Raw genomic sequence first — 22,121 nt, 5'->3', positions numbered from 1 at the left:
GTCTTTCAGATAAATTAAATCTTAGCAATTTCTCTACAATCGGATTTCTATTCGTAATGTCTAAGATATCCTGCAGATAGATAATGAATCACTGAAGATCTTAGTCTTGCCCGATAGATTTCTTTTAACATAAGTGAGAGAAGCGTTTATCGCTAAATGTTCTGCCTGAAAAACAGTATTTATGTCATCAAGCCTTCGAGTCCATGTATTGTTATTTTGAGTATTGTTAAATACACAAAATGCACAACCTGTTCCCCGTTCAGTCTTAGAACCATCTGTAAATAGAGCAATGTCATTGGCTACTGGAGCCGTATAGTATAGTATAAATTGACTGCAGATTTGAGTTTTAAAGAGGCATGATGGCCAAGATTAGATGGAACCCGTACTTCATAATCATTTACTAAGTGATGTTGGTTCCATAAATCCCCATTCAATCGTAATCGTAGGATCCGTCCTAAGAAAGAGTCTCTTTGAGCCTGCAGATCTAATGGAGGTATACCCACCAAAATATGCAGTGAGGCTGTCGAGGTTGCTCTATAACCTTTGGAAATAAGCAACAGCTGATACCTCTGTATTGAATTCAGTAAACCACTCATAGTTTTGTTCATATCAGAACCCCAAATGAACAACAAAGAACTCTTTCAGTGATTGTTTTATACCACAGTCGCAAGATTTTTGAGGAAGTACCCCAATTAAGGCCTGTAGTGTTTTTCATGCCATTCGTAAGAACGGCACCCTCTGTTTAAGATGTTTCACATGTGGAAACCAAGACAGTGTATTGCTGATAACAAAGCCTAAATATTTCAATGTGTTTGCACATTTTATGGGCCTTCCATGGATTTTTACTGACGGATTTCGACGCATTTTTTTTCCTACCGATAAACAACATAGTAGTTTCTTCTTCGGAAATTCTTAATTTATGCATGTCTGCCCACTCTACAAACATATCAATCGCTTGTTGAGCTCTTACTTCAATATCCTTTACGCCTGAGATAATTAACAGAAAATCATCGGCATAAGCTTGCAGAGTTACTAGAAACTAGTTGTTCAGTATTTTGAAACATACCAAAGGCTGTATTAGCGACCAAGCTCCACACGGTTGGTCCTAAATAGGAACCCTGTCGACAGCCTCTTTGCAATTCTTTTATTAAAATTTCATTATCAAGGGTTAATTGAATTTTCCGTTGTTCCAAATAATTTCGAATTAAATTCAAAATTTCTACAGGGCAGTTTGCGTTATCCAATGCATCAATTATGTCCCGCCACCAGACCGTGTCAAATGCACCCCGTATATCAATGGAGATGATTAACGTGTGCTTGTTACCATCCCTGTTGCCTTTTACTGTGTTCGGCAGATTAGAAACAGCCATTTCAGTTGAAACCCCCTTTTTAAATCCAAATTGAAAGTCGCTGATCGCTTTATTTTCAGTTAGAAAATAATTTAGTCTGTTCAATATTAATTTTTCAAAGAGTTTATTTAAAGAAAAAAGAAGACTCACTGGTCTATAAGAAGACAAAATAGCAGGGCCTTTACCTTTTTTGACAAGTAAAACTATTTCGGCAATTTTCATCTGTCGTGGAAATAAAGCCAATTTCCAACATGCTCGATATAAAGATAACAACAATTGGGGGAATTCTTTGAAAAGTATCTTTATGATAATATTATCAAGACCGTCTGGTCCGAAGGCCTTCTTAGACGGTAGAGAACGAATTGTATTTTCTAACTCCTCAAGCTACAGCAGGGCAGAGTCACTTACAATAGAATTCCAAGTTTGATTTTTAAATTTTTCTCGCATTACTTTATGTAAATCCATATCGTCAAATCCAATGGAAATAACTCATCTAAAATGTTTTTATATTTCTCTCCCAGAGAAGTACAGTCCGGAGTTACCTCTACTGGCAGCTGAAGAGGTCGAAATACTCCGTCCACTGCAATCTTTTGAGTGACGCCATAAGGATTTTCAATAGCTGCACAAAATGCCTTCCAAGATTCACTATTTGTCTTTATAATCAATCTTTTAAAAATTGCTAGTTCCTTCTTATAAGAAATTTTAAGTGAATGCCTTATATTGTCATCCCTTTCTTTTTGCATACGTCTCCTCAAAGCACGAACTTTGTTCCTCTTTTGTGAGCGAGTCGGATTACCATGATGTAGAGGTTTTAATCCGTACTCTTTTCGACTTATAGGACGCTTTTGCTGCATCCATCAATGAAACAGTAAAAAAGACGTAGTTATTTTCTAAATCCTCTCGAGAAGTATTAGATTCAAATAAATTTATACATTGAGAAATTCGTGGACGAAGTTTCTCAATGAATTTTTCATGTCCACGATATGGAGTTTTAAATCTACGTTTCAAAATTATGTCTTCCGAGATTCCAATTGCAAACAAAATAATTTGATGATCACTAATAGACAAGCCTGTCAACCCTCCAATTTGTTATAGAAATTGCAAAAGGAGAATAAGCTAATGTAATATCAGGCCAACCTTTGGCTCTGACAGTCAAGAATGTTGGCTCTGAATCGGAGGAATTAAGAACACATAGTCTGTTTTCTAGGATAAAATCAAGAACTTTAGCAGCCCTATGATCTTCTTGATTTCCACCCCAAAGAGGACTCGTAGCATTAAAATCACCCGCAGTAAGCAAATGATCATTATGAATAATATGTGAACAAAGTTCGGTTAAATTGCTATCTAAATCGTCCGTCGACTGAAAATAAAAGTTAGTAATATTAATACTTCTATTGATAATTTGCAAGTGAATTGTCACTACACAAGGTTCTTTAATATACTAAGGTTAGGCCAGGAACGGAAAAAGCGTGCCATTGGTTGCTGGTAGTGACGTCACCCGGGAGACAAGACGCATCGGCCGACGCGTCTGCTACATGATTTTGGTAATGGAAAAATGTAAACTAAAGCAAAATGATCATTTTATATGTGGTAGATACACCGGAAATACCGGGTATATACTTTCCGATTAAGTATTTTGTTAAAGAAAATGTTTATTTTATGCACAGAATTCGTACGAATGCTGAAAATAATTGTAAACATTAAATTCTTTTCGTAAAGGAAAGCATTAGAAAATGAAAAACGATATTTAAGTTAATTAAGGGAAATAAATATTGTAAAACAAGGTATTTTTCAATATTTTTTCGTAGTATTGTTTGCACTAAATAAATCTTGTTGAACAGAACACATGATGGCATAACTGCTAAGACCATGGTAAAAACATAATCAAAAAGTATTATTCTATTTATTTTCATTGCTCATGCACTTTTTTTAATACAAATGAACTTTGACATTCCATGAGAAATATATGATCGTGATTTCAGTTTAAATTACATATCTCAAGCAAAAATATATATAAAAAGATTTGACTTAACAAATTCATATTTAAATACTATAAAATTCTACAAATTTCTTAATATCCGTCATTATACTTTTAAATAGTATACTTATCGCATTCTTTTTAAAGTGAAAAGTCACTTTATACTGATTCACTTCAGATTTTAGCAGAAGTGCGTATATTTTCAATATAATCTAAAAGTACTCTTATAATCCCTTACACTCAACAAGAATTCTATATAACATTTATCCTTACGTGATTATTTGCTATAGTAAATAATCTTCGATATTGGCATCCTATTCTTCCTTCCATACATTAAAAATGGAACAATTAAAATACATTTTCTTACACATATACGCACAATTATAATAATAATAAACTTGCCCTACATCTTAGTTTCGGCCCACCAGCGGCCGAGCGGTAAAGTCGCTGAACACTGGTAGTTCGGTCCGAATCCCGCGAACGGGCTGGCTGCATGGGTGTTTTCGTGGTTTTCCTCATGCGTAACGTGTATACGAGCCAGTTTCCCTGAGAAAGTCCTCCACGAAGGCATCACACCTATTATGCAGATAGCCCTAGTGTGCTTTGCCATAATCAAATACACCACCACATCTTAATTTCAATTCAGCCTGTACACAAATTAAATATTTTTAATTACTAATGTATTTTTATAAGGTTATTTCTTAAAATACTTTTGTTATACTCGAAATATGTGTTCAATATTGAATTATTTTTCTTTCTCTTATAATTAAAAACAAGTTATATGGAATCAAAATTAAAACATATGCAGCAGTTAAATAACACTGAACAGAATATCTTACTTACTCTTTCGCTATTGTATTCTAGCATTATACACAGATTTGTTTTCCTTCAGGTTCAAGCATGTGTAAGTTATATCAATTAAATTACATCACACATACCTGTATGCATCAGTTAAATAACACTGAAGGAAATATGTCACTCACTCATTCGATGTTTTCATCATGTGGTCGAGAAATTGTTCTTTCCTCACGGTGAGGCATGCATTAGTTTACTTAGTTCACAAAGCTTAACCCAGACGCTGCTTCAATACATAGAATTACGTTTGGGATGTAAAGAAAGTAACCAAAACATGTGAATGAAGTTGGATACGCGAATTTATTAACTAATCATTCAGGTACTCAGTATTGGTAAACATGACACTGAGTTTAAATATCTCACTACGATGTAAGTCTCATACACAAAATGAAGATTATGATAAAAAATGATTTAAAATGAGAAATTTTTCAATTTAAATGTAAAATAGCAGTAAAATGAAAAATAAATGTAAAATTACATCACATTTATGTATGAAAACTACATAAATTCATTAAAAAAAATAGTTATTTTATCTGGTTGTAAAGAGTGTTTTCCGCCAAAAAACGTATTAACGTGTATAATTCTGACACAACGCTATAGCACAATTTGCCACTTCCGCCTAGGTATAATAGCAAATTAACAACACAAATCAAATCAAACTGTTGATGCAACGAAAGTAAACAAACGCCAAAAACTAACGCTGTCACCCACATGACGTCATGCGCATGTGGCATAACTTTCTCCCTGCACTGCGCATCGCTCTTGGGCCCCCCTGGTCACTACATCTAAAGTTCTCGCCACAAAACATGGATTTAGAGGGCCGTTATATATTATCAACGCTTTAAAAGAACCAGAAAAGAATATCTTACTAAAGTTTGGTAATTCAATGATCTTGCCATCTTTGACATAAGGTACTTGTAAGAGAGCGAGCTGTATTTCATTTCTAATCATAAAATCAATAAAATTTAAAGTAGCTGCCCTTGATCTCTGCAAATTTACTTGTGCACAAGTCAGACCCGAGATGCTCTGAGTAGCCGGTATGTTCATTAAGCCTGTCACTTCTGAGTGTTGCTGAGGCGAAGAATCTCCTGCCTGTATAGCGGACATTATGATGAGCTAGCCTCATGGGATGTCTCGTACTTCGTTCCTGCAGAGGCGTTGGAGTGAGTACAATTGACGCAATTTGCAATGCTTTCAGACCACTCCTGAGTAAGGTGGCCCTTCCCGCACTTTGCACAGGCCGGTGGATATTTGCAAATTCGACTTAAATGACCAAAGGCCTGACAGTGATAACAACGCGTCACTTTATGAAATTCTCGAAAGAAGCACGATGCGAAACCAATATAGACTCTTTTAAGGTCCTTCAACAATTGTGCCTGTTCTCTAAACACCTCAACAAGCCAGTTGCACGTACCGTCTGCTCTGGGTCTGGGTTCCCCTGGAAAAACAAAATTCTTCTCACCTGAAGATAAGAGTTCTTGGAAAGCTATTTGTAGTTCCTCAGAAGTAGTATCCTGAGAAACCCCAAAAACTATGAAAGACTCGCTTGGCAGTCTTGGAATTCTTAGGTCCAAATGTTCCTTCAAATCCGAGTTTTCCAAAATGGCTTTTTTCAATGTCACCAATTGCTCTTCCCCTTTACAACGAACAAGTAACTCTTTGGCTCTTGTTGGAGGAACTTGTAAAATATTTACTCCGAGCCTTTGCGGTTTAATATTCTGAACTAATTGCGTCTTAATACTGTTTGGCGATCTACTTGTATCTTTAGCATTGATAATCAAAACGTGATCCTGTTGAGCTGGAATCTTCCTTACCTGTGAAGGCTTCGAAGTAAGCCTAACAATTTCTGCAGAAGATAACTCCGAATTCACTTTATCAAATTTACCGTCTAAACTATGTGATTGACAAGCCTGTAAATCGGATGCTATTTCCGAATGTGGTAAGACAGTGGCTTAGTCAAGCTGTGTTAATTGATTAAATTTTAACTCAAGTTCCAAAAGTCTTTTTTCCGACAAAGAATTCTTTTCCTCCAATGAAGAAGCTCTTTCCTTCAAGCAGGCGTTAAAACCTTCCATGTGAGCTATTTATAATTCACGTTTGTTTGAATATGATCTGATATTGCTTTCAAACTTTTTAAGTTTCGCTGCATCTTTATTATTTAATTTATGTTTTGCATTAGCATCAACTAAAAATTCTAAGATACTATCACAGGAGTCAATAAATGCTAGATGGTTCCCAGTTACCTTTTCTGAAGCCAAATCTTTTACAGAGCCAGAAGAAGATTCAAAGACTGAAGAAACTGATTGTGCCGGAGAAAGCGTTACATTAGAATGAGACATTTTATTATAATTCTATAAAATGGGCTTTTCTGCAGAGGGAGTTACTGTATAATCATAAAACCCTTAAACATATGACTTAAAAGTGAAATAGAAATAGAAACAGTATGAAATACAAATCGGTAATCAGAAAAGAACCAATTAAACAAAAATCATTAATTAACAAAATACTAATTAAAATTAAGTACGATTTGAATTAGTAAATTAACAAAAAGGACCCCAAGGAACATTATAGCACAGAAATGAAAACAATTATCACTTGACTTCAAGTAGTAATATAAGCATGAATTTAACATATAGTCTATGGAGTTTTCCAGGAAAGAACCACAGTCTCAGAACGTTAGTTTGACAAGTTCAAAAACATTACTTCTCTAGAGATTATAATCAGTAACAACATATAAATTTAGAACATATTTTCTATGCGTATGGCAACTTCCGGTTACAGACTCTTAAGAATTTCGAAGAACAGTGGTGTAAGATAGCGTCCTTTTTGTACCATAGTATAAAAATCTTAATTAATTATCCTATTTGTGATAAAACTGTCCAAAAATTTTATGTAAGTCATAAAATCAAAAAAACATGAATATTTAAAAGAAAACTGCAATTAATTTCACCAAAAGGACCATAATTAATTCGAAAACAGTCTTTAGCTTAATATCAGTCTATGAACACAAAGTACAATGTAAATAAATACAAAATTGAAGATAAATTTCAGTAAATACTCATCTAAAATACATATGACGCAAATTGATGTAATCCACGGAAGCTGTAAAACATAATTTTTACACCTGTTTGGCACAAAACACGATCCAAAACTTCACAAAACGAAGACCCCATTGCTGGAATCTCGTAACATTATACCACAACTATATATCCAAAAATCACCATAACTTTGAAATTTGCAGGACGAATTTCACAAAATTGGTATCTACTTAATCAGGAACACTTTATGCACATATTTTAAAACATGAAAAATACCAACTGTAGCTATTTACACCTTTAAAATGCACTAAAATCGGAGCACGAAGTTTAACGGCCAACACCATCGACGGTCTCACCACTCTGACTCAATATGCAGCACTACATTCCAAAACATTTTTCTTGTGAACATGGCTGTTTTCTGTCTTACAGTTCTCACTTACTTATTTTCTTCCTCCTTCCAGCATGCCTTCGTGGTGTAATAGTAGCACACTCGGGGCGGATTCGAGAGGTTTAGGTTCGAGAGACGGCCAGGACATTGTTCAGTTTTCATGTCTCCTGCTTCAAAATAACCTAATAGATCTAATGTCCTAAAAGTTATGAGAATGTTCTACTTATGTATAATCATATTATGTTCTAGTAATGTATTGAATAATGATTCCATACAAAGTTATGAAAATAATTATATATCAACTCGTCAAATCCTAGGTAAATATCGAGCCCAAAGCAATCACTGGGTTAATGATGTAAACCTAAGATATTTAATATGTATTAGTTATATACTTGTTATGCATAACTATATACTATGTATTGGTAATGTATCAGGCATTATTGTTAACTTTCAACCATTCAAATTTATGTTATTGTTTAACAAGATGTAAATGTCTTGAATTCTCTTTATAACAAATTCAAGTAATTATTGCAACCTCAAGTATGTACGACTGAGGCCTCTGTTAGGGCCACGTATACTGCTTATGTATGTTTATAAAAACTCCTAGTTGCTGCTTGGGGTGGTGGGCTAGAAGGGTTATGCACCAGGCACTGCCTTTCCGCGCTGGGTGCGAGAGGCCTGCGGGACCCCCTTCATTACCATCCAAAGTTTGCTCTAGATAAGGGTGGAAGTGGCGCTATACTAGTTATCCAATATGGTAGAGGGATGGTGCCCACGTCCTCCATCACTCATTGATTTTATTCCAGTTTTCTTACCTTATGTGTGGTTCTGTTTATTGTTGCTTATTATATAACTTGATTTTTTTAACATGATTTGCTGCTATGGGATTTTATTTCATCGGAGTGGATACTTCTAAAGTTTGCTATCATAGCATATTCTGAAATTTTAGTAAAGCGTCCCTTTTCAAAGAGCATTTAATGCCTATCCTGCGCATAGGATGAGACTGAGACATAAACTGCATATAACGAATGTCTCTAATATGTGTGATATAATCTTTACGGTATAGGTATAGCGTAAAATTTTGTAATTAATATTCATGAATATTTTAGTTAGCGATGACAACACAGAAGCATAAAATAACTGCGATAAATAAGTAAAACAAAATCTCATTCCAAATGATTTCCTCATTTGTGCTCATGTTATGATTTTCTGCATGTTTTTACCTAAGAAGCTTGCAGAAAACTTGTTTAAGAATCTTTAAGGAATGAAGATGCAAATTGTTGAACGATATTCAGAGGCCTGATTAGAAGGTTCACAAAGCCTAAAACTAAAGATATAAAAACGAATTCTTTAATCTCTTCGTACTTACAGACATCACGCGAAAAACAATCATCCAAATGGGTCCAAGACGGCTCAGAATGGATATTTCCGTCGCAATTGAAAATGTTTCACGATTACAATATTTCTTTTACTTCGTTCAAGGAAGCAAAATTTTGGCAAGTTAAACGAATGATAATTTAACAAAAGTGCGGAGCCATTGTGTTTTTAAGCAAGAAACATGAAAAATATACAATGTTTTCGCCGGGATTTGGACCTCTCGAATACTCTCCAAGTTTGCTACTATTACATAACGAAGTCATCCTGGGAGAAGGGAGAAAAACACCTTATATGCTCCCCCTTTTAAAGAGCGACTGAGGATTAGGGGACCCAATCGCTAAATCCTGGTGTTGACGAATTTTTATCCACCACCTGTTAGCTCGAGCGCCATTGTAGAATTATCTTAGAAATGTTCGAAAAGAATGGATTAAATCTGCTGTAGCGCCGGAAATAAAAGATGGTGTACAGTAATTCGTCACCACCAGGATTTGGCAATTTAGTAACCTAAACGTCACCTGCAATTGAGTCACCCGGTCTTTTTTTAAAAAGGGGAATATATAAGGTGTTTTCTGCCTCCTTCTAGCATGCCATAGTGATGTAATAGTAGCACACTCAGAGTGTATTTGAGACGTCCAGGTTCGAGGTCCGGCAAGGACATTGCACATTTTTCACATTTCCATCCTCAAAATAACCTAATGTCTCTGGAAAACAACAAACAAAAATTCGTAGCAAGTGAAATTCACCTATTTTAAATACGAATTTCTTTGAGAACTGGTACATCAAATTATTGTAGATTTATTAAAAATATCTTAAACTGTTGAGACAGAGCTAATTTAAAATAAAAAGAATTTTATTACGTTTAAGATTTAGGTTTCATATTCTATCCTGATTTAGAGATATAAAATTTTTGAAGTTCATTAAATCTAGCATTGTGGTACTGATTTTGAAACAACATGATTTATAAAAAGTTTCGAAAATTATTTTTAAATATTTTTTTTTCATACACAGAGCTGTCGAGTATGAAAGAAAATTTGAAACTGATAGTGGTGACCATCATATATGGGCTCCTAGTTTCTGAAGTATGGGCACTTCCAGTTACTGCACCCCAAAATGATTTCCCTGGATTCGATATATTTGAAGAAAACCAGTTTGATGGTCTTAGCGAAGATTTTGGAACATTTGAAATAAATGACATTGCTATTGATGAATTTGGTATTACTAGTCTACAACTAGGAGATGAAAATAGACTAGTCCAGTCAACATTTTTAAAAACCTCCGAAACGAATGGCGATGAATTAGACGAAATATTCGACCTTGACCTTTCAGAAAACGACGAAGAATTTAGTGATTTCCTAAAAGACACAAATGTAAACGAAAAGGGAGATATTTTTGCATCAGAAGATTTATCATGGATAACAACGGATATTTCAGAAGACCAATATCATGAATTTTCTACTTTAGCCAAAACCAGCTTTGATGTTTCCACAAATACAGAAACGTCTGTATCAGGCGAAATTTCCAATTCTGCAGGTTTTGATACATCTGCTTCAACAAGCATAGATGTATCTGGCTCAGAAAAAGAGGATAATTCCGTTAGTGCTGATGCATCTGCATCTGAAAGTGTTGATGGTTCGGTATCTGCATCCTTTAGTACTGATATCTCAGATGCTGAAATTTCTGCATCGACATCTACTTCTGCTGACACTTCGGCTGATTTCACTACCAGCGTATCGCAAGATGTCAGTACGAGCACATCGGAAGAGATCAGTACCAGCGCATCAAGTCATTTCAGTGCTAGCGTTTCGGAAGACACCAGTACCAGCGCATCGGCTGATTTCAGTGCATCGGCTGACTTTAGTGCCGGCGCATCCGAGGACACCAGTGCTTCGACTGACTTCAGTGCCAGCGAGTCCGCGGATTACAGTGCTTCGGAGGACACCAGTACCAGCGCATCGACTGATTTCAGTGAATCGGCTGACTTGAGTGCCAGCGCATCCGCGGATTACAGTGCTTCGGAACACACCAGTACCAGAGCATCGGCTGATTTCAGTGAAAGCGCATCGGCTGATTTCAGTGAAAGCGCATCGGCTGATTTCAGTGAAAGTGCATCGGCTGATTTCAGTGAAAGCGCATCGGCTGAATTTAGTGAATCGGCTGACTTCAGTGCCAGCGCGTCCGCGGATTACAGTGCTTCGGAAGACACCAGTACCAGCGCATCGGCTGATTTCAGTGAATCGGCTGACTTGAGTGCCAGCGCATCCGCGGATTACAGTGCTTCGGAACACACCAGTACCAGCGCATCGGCTGATTTCAGTGAAAGCGCATCGGCTGATTTCAGTGAAAGCGCATCGGCTGATTTCAGTGAAAGTGCATCGGCTGATTTCAGTGAAAGCGTATCGGCTGATTTCAGTGAAAGCTCATCGGCTGATTTCAGTGAAAGCGCATCGGCTGATTTCAGTGAAAGCGCATCGGCTGATTTCAGTGAAAGTGCATCGGCTGATTTCAGTAAAAGCGCATCGGCTGATTTCAGTGAATCGGCTGACTTGAGTGCCAGCGCATCCGCGGATTACAGTGCTTCGGAACACACCAGTACCAGCGCATCGGCTGATTTCAGTGAAAGCGCATCGGCTGATTTCAGTGAAAGCGCATCGGCTGATTTCAGTGAAAGCGCATCGGCTGATTTCAGTGAAAGCGCATCGGCTGATTTCAGTGAAAGCGCATCGGCTGATTTCAGTGAAAGCGCATCGGCTGATTTCAGTGAAAGCGCATCGGCTGATTTCAGTGCCAGCGCATCGGCCGACTTCAGTGCCAGCGCATCGGAACACATCAGTGCTTCAGCTGACTTCAGCGCCAGCGCATCGGCTGACTTCAGTGCATCCGCTGATTTCAGTGCCAGCGCATCGGAACACATCAGTGCTTCAGCTGACTTCAGCGCCAGCGCATCGGCTGACTTCAGTGCATCCGCTGATTTCAGTGCCAGCGCATCGGTTGATTTCAGTGCTTCGGCTGACTTCAGTGAAAGCGCGTCGACTAAATTCAGCGCGAGTGCATCAGCTGACATCACCGCTTCGGCTGACTTCAGTGCCAGCGCATCCGCAGACATCAGTGCATCGACTGACTTCAGTGCCAGCGCATCGGCTGACTTTAGTGCCAGCGCATCGGCAGACTTCAGCGCCAGCGCATCCGCAGACATCAGTGCGTCGGCTGACTTTAGTGCCAGCGCATCCGCCGACATCAGTGCATCGGCTGACTTCAGTGCCAGCGCATCCGCGGACATCAGCGCATCGGCTGACTTCAGCGCCAGCGCATCAGCTGACATCAGTGCTTCGGCTGACTTCAGTGCCAGCGCATCAGCAGACATCAGTGCGTCGGCTGACTTTAGTGCCAGCGCATCGGCTGATATCAGTGCTTCGGCAGACTTCAGTGCCAGCGCATCCGCAGACATCAGTGCATCGACTGACTTCAGTGCCAGCGCATCAGCTGACTTTAGTGCCAGTGCATCAGCTGACATCCGTGCTTCGGCAGACTTCAGCGCCAGCGCATCCGCGGACATCAGTGCTTCGGCTGACTTTAGTGCCAGCGCATCGGCTGACTTCAGCGCCAGCGCATCAGCTGACTTCAGCGCTTCGGCTGACTTCAGTGCCAGCGCATCCGCAGACATCAGTGCGTCGGCTGACTTTAGTGCCAGCGCATCCGCCGACATCAGTGCATCGGCCGACTTCAGTGCCAGCGCATCCGCGGACATCAGTGCTTCGGCTGACTTCAGTGCCAGTGCATCCGCGGACATCAGTGCTTCGGCTGACTTCAGTGCCAGCGCATCGGCTGACTTCAGCGCCAGCGCATCAACTGACATCAGTGCTTCAGCTGACTTCAGTGCCAGCGCATCCGCAGACATCAGTGCTTCGGCTGACTTTAGTGCCAGCGCATCGACTGACATTAGTGCTTCGGCAGACTTCAGTGCCAGCGCATCAGCGGACATCAGTGCTTCGGCTGACTTCAGTGCCAGCGCATCGGCTGACTTCAGCGCCAGCGCATCAGGTGACATAAGCGCTTCGGCTGACTTCAGTGCCAGCGCATCCGCAGACATCAGTGCTTCGACAGACTTCAGCGCCAGCGCATCCGCGGACATCAGTGCTTCGGCTGACTTCAGTGCCAGCGCATCGGCTGACTTCAGCGCCAGCGCATCAGCTGACATCAGCGCTTCGGCTGACTTAAGTGCCAGCGCATCCGCAGACATCAGCGCTTCGGCTGACTTCAGTGCCAGCGCATCCGCCGACATCAGTGCATCGGCTGACTTCAGTGCCAGCGCATCCGCGGACATCAGTGCTTCGGCTGACTTCAGTGCCAGTGCATCCGCGGACATCAGTGCTTCGGCTGACTTCAGTGCCAGCGCATCGGCTGACTTCAGTGCCAGCGCATCGGCTGACATCAGTGCCAGCGCATCGGCTAGCTTTAGCGCCAGCGCATCTGCTGACTTGAGTGCCAGCGCATCTGCAGACTTCAGTGCCAGCGCTTCGGCTGACTTCAGTGCTAGTGCCTCCGCTGACCTCAGTGCCAGCGCTTCGGCTGATATCAGTGCCAGCGCCTCTGCTGACTTCAGTGCCAGCGCTTCGGCTGACTTCAGTGCCAGTGCCTCGGCTGACTTCAGTGCCAGCGCATCGGCTGATTTAAGTGCCAGCGCTTCGGCTAGTCTTAGCGCTAGCGCAACTGCTGACTTGAGTGCCAGCGCATCTGCTGACTTCAGTGCCAGCGCATCGGCTGAATTCAGTGCCAGCGCATCGGCTGACTTCAGTGCCAGCGCTTCGGCTGACTTCAGTGCCAGTGCCTCGGCTGACTTCAGTGCCAGCGCTTCGGCTGACATCAGTGCCAGCGCATCCGCTAGCATCAGCGCCAGCGCATCTGCTGACTTCAGTGCCAGCGCTTCGGCTGACATCAGTGCCAGCGCATCTGCTGACATCAGTGCCAGCGCTTCGGCTGACTTCAGTGCCAGTGCCTCGGTTGATTTCAGTGCCAGCGCATCGGCTGATTTAAGTGCCAGCGCATCTGCTGATTTGAGTGCCAGCGCATCTGCTGACTTCAGTGCCAGCGCTTCGGCTGACATCAGTGCCAGCGCATCCGCCAGCCTCAGCGCAAGCGCTTCGGCTAGCCTTAGCGCCAGCGCCTCAGCTGACTTGAGTGCCAGCGCATCGGCTGACTTCAGTGCCAGCGCTTCGGCTGACATCAGTGCCAGTGCATCGGCTGAATTTAGTGCTAGCGCTTCGGCTGATTTAAGTGCCAGCGCTTCGGCTAGCCTTAGCGCCAGCGCCTCAGCTGACTTGAGTGCCAGCGCATCGGCTGAATTCAGTGCCAGCGCATCGGCTGACTTCAGTGCCAGCGCTTCGGCTGACTTCAGTGCCAGTGCCTCGGCTGACTTCAGTGCCAGCGCTTCGGCTGACATCAGTGCCAGCGCATCCGCTAGCCTCAGCGCCAGCGCATCTGCTGACTTCAGTGCCAGCGCTTCGGCTGACATCAGTGCCAGCGCATCTGCTGACTTCAGCGCCAGCGCTTCGGCTGACTTCAGTGCCAGTGCCTCGGTTGACTTCAGTGCCAGCGCATCGGCTGATTTAAGTGCCAGCGCATCTGCTGATTTGAGTGCCAGCGCATCTGCTGACTTCAGTGCCAGCGCTTCGGCTGACATCAGTGCCAGCGCATCCGCCAGCCTCAGCGCCAGCGCTTCGGCTAGCCTTAGCGCCAGCGCCTCAGCTGACTTGAGTGCCAGCGCATCGGCTGACATCAGTGCCAGCGCTTCGGCTGACATCAGTGCCAGTGCATCGGCTGAATTTAGTGCTAGCGCTTCGGCTGATTTAAGTGCCAGCGCTTCGGCTAGCCTTAGCGCCAGCGCCTCAGCTGACTTGAGTGCCAGCGCATCGGCTGAATTCAGTGCCAGCGCATCGGCTGACTTCAGTGCCAGCGCTTCGGCTGACTTCAGTGCCAGTGCCTCGGCTGACTTCAGTGCCAGCGCTTCGGCTGACATCAGTGCCAGCGCATCCGCTAGCATCAGCGCCAGCGCATCTGCTGACTTCAGTGCCAGCGCTTCGGCTGACATCAGTGCCAGCGCATCTGCTGACTTCAGTGCCAGCGTTTCGGCTGACTTCAGTGCCAGTGCCTCGGTTGACTTCAGTGCCAGCGCATCGGCTGATTTAAGTGCCAGCGCATCTGCTGATTTGAGTGCCAGCGCATCTGCTGACTTCAGTGCCAGCGCTTCGGCTGACATCAGTGCCAGCGCATCCGCCAGCCTCAGCGCCAGCGCTTCGGCTAGCCTTAGCGCCAGCGCCTCAGCTGACTTGAGTGCCAGCGCATCGGCTGACTTGAGTGCCAGCGCTTCGGCTGACATCAGTGCCAGTGCATCGGCTGAATTTAGTGCTAGCGCTTCGGCTGATTTAAGTGCCAGCGCTTCGGCTAGCCTTAGCGCCAGCGCCTCAGCTGACTTGAGTGCCAGCGCATCGGCTGAATTCAGTGCTAGCGCCAGCGCTTCGGCTGACATCAGTGCCAGCGCATCCGCTAGCCTCAGCGCCAGCGCATCGGCTGACTTGAGTGCCAGCGCATCTGCCTCCGCCAGTGCATCAGCAGAATTAGACATTTCCGCAAGTGCATCTGCCTCCGCCAGTGCATCAGCAGAATTAGACTTTTCCGCAAGTGCATCTGCCTCAGCCAGTGCAACAGCAGAATTAGACATTTCCGCAAGTGCATCTGCCTCCGCCAGTGCATCAGCTGAATTAGACATTTCAGCAAGTGCATCTGCCTCTGCCAGTGCATCAGCTGAATTAGACATTTCCGCAAGTGCATCTGCGTCCGCCAGTGCATCAGCAGAATTAGACGTTTCCGCAAGAGCATCCGTCTCCGCCAGTGCATCCGCCGAATTAGACATTTCGGCAAGTGCATCTGCCTCTGCCAGTGCATCAGTAGAATTAGACATTTCCGCAAGTGCATCTGCGTCCGCCAGTGCATCAGCAAAATTAGATATTTCCGCAAGTGCATCTGCCTCCGCCAGTGCATCAGCTGAACTAGACATTTCAGCAAGTGCGTCTGCCTCTGCAAGTGCATCCGCCGAATTAGACATTTCGGCAAGTGCATCTGCCTCCGCCAGTGCATCAGCAGAATTAGACATTTCCGCAAGTGCATCTGCCTCCGCCAGTGCATCAGCTGAATTAGACATTTCAGCAAGTGCGTCTGCCTCCGCCAGTGCATCAGCAGAATTAGACATTTCCGCAAGTGCATCTGCCTCCGCCAGTGCTTCAGCTGAATTAGACATTTCCGCAAGTGCATCTGCCTCCGCAAGTGCATCAGCTGAATTAGACATTTCTGCAAGTGCATCCGCCTCCGCCAGTGCATCAGCAGAATTAGACATTTCCGCAAGTGCATCTGCGTCCGCCGATGCATCAGCAGCATTAGACATTTCCGCAAGTGCATCTGCCTCCGCAAGTGCATCAGCAGATTTAGACATTTCAGCAAGTGCATCTGCCTCCGCCAGTGCATCAGCTGAATTAGACATTTCAGCAAGTGCGTCTGCCTCTGCCAGTGCATCCGCCGAATTAGACCTTTCGGCAAGTGCATCTGCCTCCGCCAGTGCATCAGCTGAATTAGACATTTCAGCAAGTGCATCTGCCTCCGCCAGTGCATCAGCTGAATTAGACATTTCCGCAAGTGCATCTGCCTCCGCCAGTGCATCAGCAGAATTAGACATTTCCGCAAGTGCATCTGCCTCCGCCAGTGCTTCAGCTGAATTAGACATTTCCGCAAGTGCATCTGCCTCCGCAAGTGCATCAGCTGAATTAGACATTTCGGCAAGTGCATCCGCCTCCGCCAGTGCATCAGCAGAATTAGACATTTCCGCAAGTGCATCTGCCTCCGCCGGTGCATCAGCAGCATTAGACATTTCCGCAAGTGCATCTGCCTCCGCCAGTGCATCAGCAGATTTAGACATTTCAGCAAGTGCATCTGCCTCCGCCAGTGCATCAGCTGAAATAGACCTTTCGGCAAGTGCATCTGCCTCCGCCAGTGCATCAGCTGAATTAGACATTTCAGCAAGTGCGTCTGCCTCTGCCAGTGCATCAGCTGAATTAGACATTTCCGCAAGTGCATCTGCCTCCGCCAGTGCATCAGCAGAATTAGACATTTCCGCAAGTGCATCTGCCTCCGCCAGTGCTTCAGCTGAATTAGACATTTCCGCAAGTGCATCTGCCTCCGCAAGTGCATCAGCTGAATTAGACATTTCGGCAAGTGCATCCGCCTCCGCCAGTGCATCAGCAGAATTAGACATTTCCGCAAGTGCATCTGCCTCCGCCGGTGCATCAGCAGCATTAGACATTTCCGCAAGTGCATCTGCCTCCGCCAGTGCATCAGCAGATTTAGACATTTCAGCAAGTGCATCTGCCTCCGCCAGTGCATCAGCTGAAATAGACATTTCAGCAAGTGCATCTGCCTCCGCAAGTGCATCAGCAGAATTAGACCTTTCCGCAAGCGCATCTGCCTCCGCCAGTGCATCAGCAGATTTAGACATTTCCGCAAGTGCATCTGCCTCCGCCAGTGCATCAGCTGAATTAGACATTTCAGCAAGTGCATCTGCCTCCGCCAGTGCATCAGCTGAACTAGACATTTCCGCAAGTGCATCTGCCTCCGCCAGTGCATCAGCAGAATTAGACATTTCCGCAAGTGCATCTGCCTCCGCCAGTGCTTCAGCTGAATTAGACATTTCCGCAAGTGCATCTGCCTCCGCAAGTGCATCAGCTGAATTAGACATTTCAGCAAGTGCGTCTGCCTCTGCCAGTGCATCCGCCGAATTAGACATTTCGGCAAGTGCATCTGCCTCCGCCAGTGCATCGGCAGAATTAGACATTTCCGCAAGTGCATCTGCCTCCGCCAGTGCATCCGCTGAATTAGACATTTCCGCAAGTGCATCTGCCTCCGCCAGTGCATCAGCTGAATTAGACATTTCCGCAAGTGCATCTGCCTCCGCCAGTGCATCAGCTGAATTAGACATTTCAGCAAGTGCGTCTGCCTCTGCCAGTGCATCCGCCGAATTAGACATTTCAGCAAGTGCGTCTGCCTCTGCCAGTGCATCCGCCGAATTAGACATTTCGGCAAGTGCATCTGCCTCCGCCAGTGCATCAGCAGAATTAGACATTTCCGCAAGTGCATCTGCCTCCGCCAGTGCATCAGCTGAATTAGACATTTCCGCAAGTGCATCTGCCTCCGCCAGTGCATCAGCAGATTTAGACATTTCCGCAAGTGCATCTGCCTCCGCCAGTGCATCAGCAGCATTAGACATTTCCGCAAGTGCATCTGCCTCCGCCAGTGCATCAGCTGAATTAGACATTTCCGCAAGTGCATCTGCCTCCGCCAGTGCATCAGCTGAATTAGACATTTCAGCTAGTGCGTCTGCCTCTGCCAGTGCATCCGCCGAATTAGACCTTTCGGCAAGAGCATCCGTCTCCGCCAGTGCATCCGCCGAATTAGACATTTCCGCAAGTGCATCTGCGTCCGCCAGTGCATCAGCAGCATTAGACATTTCCGCAAGTGCATCTGCCTCCGCCAGTGCATCAGCTGAATTAGACATTTCCGCAAGTGCATCTGCGTCCGCCAGTGCATCAGCAAAATTAGATATTTCCGCAAGTGCATCTGCCTCCGCCAGTGCATCAGCTGAATTAGACATTTCAGCAAGTGCGTCTGCCTCTGCAAGTGCATCCGCCGAATTAGACATTTCGGCAGGTGCATCTGCCTCCGCCAGTGCATCAGCAGAATTAGACATTTCCGCAAGTGCATCTGCCTCCGCCAGTGCATCAGCTGAATTAGACATTTCAGCAAGTGCGTCTGCTTCTGCAAGTGCATCCGCCGAATTGGACATTTCGGCAAGTGCATCTGCCTCCGCCAGTGCATCAGCAGAATTAGACATTTCCGCAAGTGCATCTGCCTCCGCCAGTGCATCAGCTGAATTAGACATTTCCGCAAGTGCATCAGCCTCCGCCAGTGCATCAGCAGAATTAGACATTTCCGCAAGTGCATCTGCCTCCGCCAGTGCATCAGCTGAATTAGACATTTCCGCAAGTGCATCTGCCTCCGCCAGTGCATCAGCAGAATTAGACATTTCCGCAAGTGCATCTGCCTCCGCCAGTGCATCAGCAGAATTAGACATTTCCGCAAGTGCATCTGCCTCCGCCAGTGCATCAGCTGAATTAGGCATTTCCGCAAGTGCATCTGCCTCCGCCAGTGCATCAGCTGAATTAGACATTTCCGCAAGTGCATCTGCCTCCGCCAGTGCATCAGCAGATTTAGACATTTCCGCAAGTGCATCTGCCTCCGCCAGTGCATCAGCTGAAATAGACATTTCAGCAAGTGCGTCTGCCTCTGCCAGTGCATCCGCCGAATTAGACCTTTCGGCAAGTGCATCTGCCTCCGCCAGTGCATCAGCTGAATTAGACATTTCAGCAAGTGCGTCTGCCTCTGCCAGTGCATCCGCCGAATTAGACATTTCGGCAAGTGCATCTGCCTCCGCCAGTGCATCAGCAGAATTAGACATTTCCGCAAGTGCATCTGCGTCCGCCAGTGCATCAGCAGCATTAGACATTTCCGCAAGTGCATCTGCCTCCGCCAGTGCATCAGCTGAATTAGACATTTCCGCAAGTGCATCTGCCTCCGCCAGTGCATCAGCTGAATTAGACATTTCCGCAAGTGCATCTGCCTCCGCCAGTGCATCAGCAGAATTAGACATTTCAGCAAGTGCGTCTGCCTCTGCCAGTGCATCCGCCGAATTAGACCTTTCGGCAAGTGCATCTGCCTCCGCCAGTGCATCAGCTGAATTAGACATTTCAGCAAGTGCGTCTGCCTCTGCCAGTGCATCCGCCGAATTAGACATTTCGGCAAGTGCATCTGCCTCAGCCAGTGCATCAGCAAAATTAGACATTTCGGCAAGTGCATCTGCGTCCGCCAGTGCATCAGCAGCATTAGACATTTCCGCAAGTGCATCTGCCTCCGCCAGTGCATCAGCCGAATTAGATATTTCGGCAAGTGCATCCGCCTCCGCCAGTGCATCAGCAGAATTAGACATTTCCGCAAGTGCATCTGCGTCCGCCAGTGCATCAGCAGAATTAGACATTTCCGCAAGTGCATCTGCCTCCGCCAGTGCATCAGCAAAATTAGACATTTCCGCAAGTGCATCTGCCTCCGCCAGTGCATCAGCAAAATTAGACATTTCCGCAAGTGCATCTGCCTCCGCAAGTGCATCAGCCGAATTAGACATTTCCGCAAGTGCATCTGCCTCCGCCAGTGCATCAGCTGATATAGACATTTCGGCAAGTGCATCTGCCTCCGCCAGTGCATCAGCAGAATTAGACATTTCGGCAAGTGCATCAGCCTCCGCCTCTGCTGAATTAGACATTTCGGGAAGTGCATCCGCCAGCGCATCGGGAAAAGTCAGTGCTTCCGGCAGCGCATCGGTTGGCATTCGTGGATCGGCTGAGATCGATGTAGAAATTAGTGCAAGGGCTAATGTTGATGCTGATTTTGAAGTAGGTGTCAGTGCTGATTTTAGTGCCGATTTAGATTTCGATGCCAGTATTGGAGGAGACAGCGGGCATAGGAGGCGTCGAAGAAGCGCGGAGTGTAAGATATTTTTTGGCTTTTAACTTTTTCTTTGTAAATTACTAAGATTTTGCTTTGATTTCATCGATATTATGTCAATGTTTCTTTTTAAATGATCACGTAAACCGTTTTCTTAATTCTAGTGTCCAAAAATTCTGTTTGAATACTTGCAAAGAAACCTAATTTTTGAATCTATTTGGTACGCAAGAGAAAAATAGATGGTACGCAAAGAAACAAAGTATTTTTAACTATTAAATTCAAATATCTCGTGGAAAAAAAAGAACACTTGATAGAAATTTCCTGTGTGAAATTTAGACAAATAACATTCTTAACTTTGGGCTACCCCACCAAAAAAAAAAAAAAAAAAGATTTTAAAAGCTTTTCAAATAATCCTGCTAAATATTTATTCTCTCTTTGCACAACCTATTTGCGTGAACAAGTATTTCCTTCCACGTTTTATTTGAAAAAGAAATACAGAACGAAATTAAGATTTGATCTTAATTTACCGTTAAAATTAAGTAAAATAAGCAGACATAAAGAAATTGATCTGTTTTAAACAGGCCCAAATTTCACACTAAATTTTAGAATTAAATTTTGATAACTAAAATCGTAACCAATTTTTAATCTAATTATTTTTATGTGTGCGTATTTAATATAGCCAATACGTTGCGCGAATGGCAATATATATATATATCTTTTTTTTAAATCTTTCTATTGACACATTGAAAAATAATCATTGTGAAATGTAGTAGTGGTTCTCAAGTTTTCCAGCTTTTGTTTAGATGGTACGCGTTAGTCAAAAGGTTGAGAACCGCTGATCTAATTTGTTTCTTTAATAACTTTTCTTCTTAACTTATATTTGTTTGCCCAGGATAAAATCATTATTTGCATTCACAGAAAATGCCATTTGCTTATAAAGAAAGAAAGAGGGAACAGAACTGGAATTTTATAGATTAATGCAAACTTTGGCTAATATACATGATGAGCATTGGAAACAGCAAAAGTCGAATGACACGCAGATCTGTTACACAACCCCATCATATATAATAGAACGTCGTGGTATCTTGTTCTTTGATAGCTTATGTAACTTCCTCTATGTTCAGACAAATAGGTTTACAAAGTATTCCAGCGATTGATGGGGCGCCAAATAGTAGACATTAAGGGTAATTAATAGAAGCTTCTCGAATTAATATAGACCGTCCTGGCCAGAGGAAGTCTCACGCGAACGGAAAGTATCGCTGTGTGCTTCCAATTAGGATTGGAACAGCTGAGGATTATAAAATATTACTTTTGTAGCACTATTATTTCAATGTTCTATATAGTACTGCTAAAGCTGTTATGGTATACAACACAATGGTTTCTCAAACGATAACGCATAGCCTGAAGTAAATGTATTGCTCAGTAATGACTTTGGATTTATGCCGATGAGTAAGGGAACAGGATGATCATTTGTCCGGAAATGAAGAAGCATTAATGACAAAAGAAGTGTATTTATAGACTGTCGCGAATTTTTTCAATGT

At 43.8% G+C, this 22,121-nt stretch overlaps 1 protein-coding gene across 1 annotated transcript in view; it reads left to right on the top strand.

The window, feature by feature from the left end:
• The window catches only part of LOC118189160 (uncharacterized), a 72,424-nt gene that overhangs the window by 6,494 nt on the left and 43,809 nt on the right, over positions 1 to 22,121 (top strand). The window contains exon 2 of the mRNA XM_085817727.1: positions 9,994 to 20,622. Within this exon, the coding sequence (XP_085673853.1) occupies positions 10,005 to 20,622 (10,618 nt within the window). The 5' untranslated portion in view covers positions 9,994 to 10,004. The remainder of the gene's footprint in view (positions 1 to 9,993; positions 20,623 to 22,121) is intronic.

The sequence above is a fragment of the Stegodyphus dumicola genome, chromosome 5 (assembly GCF_044657685.1).
Source record: "Stegodyphus dumicola isolate Sdum_Otavi_A_Nest chromosome 5, ASM4465768v1".
NCBI lineage: Eukaryota > Metazoa > Arthropoda > Arachnida > Araneae > Eresidae > Stegodyphus > Stegodyphus dumicola.
Note: the sequence above shows the minus strand (reverse complement) of the source record. Positions and strands in the feature narration are given on the sequence as shown.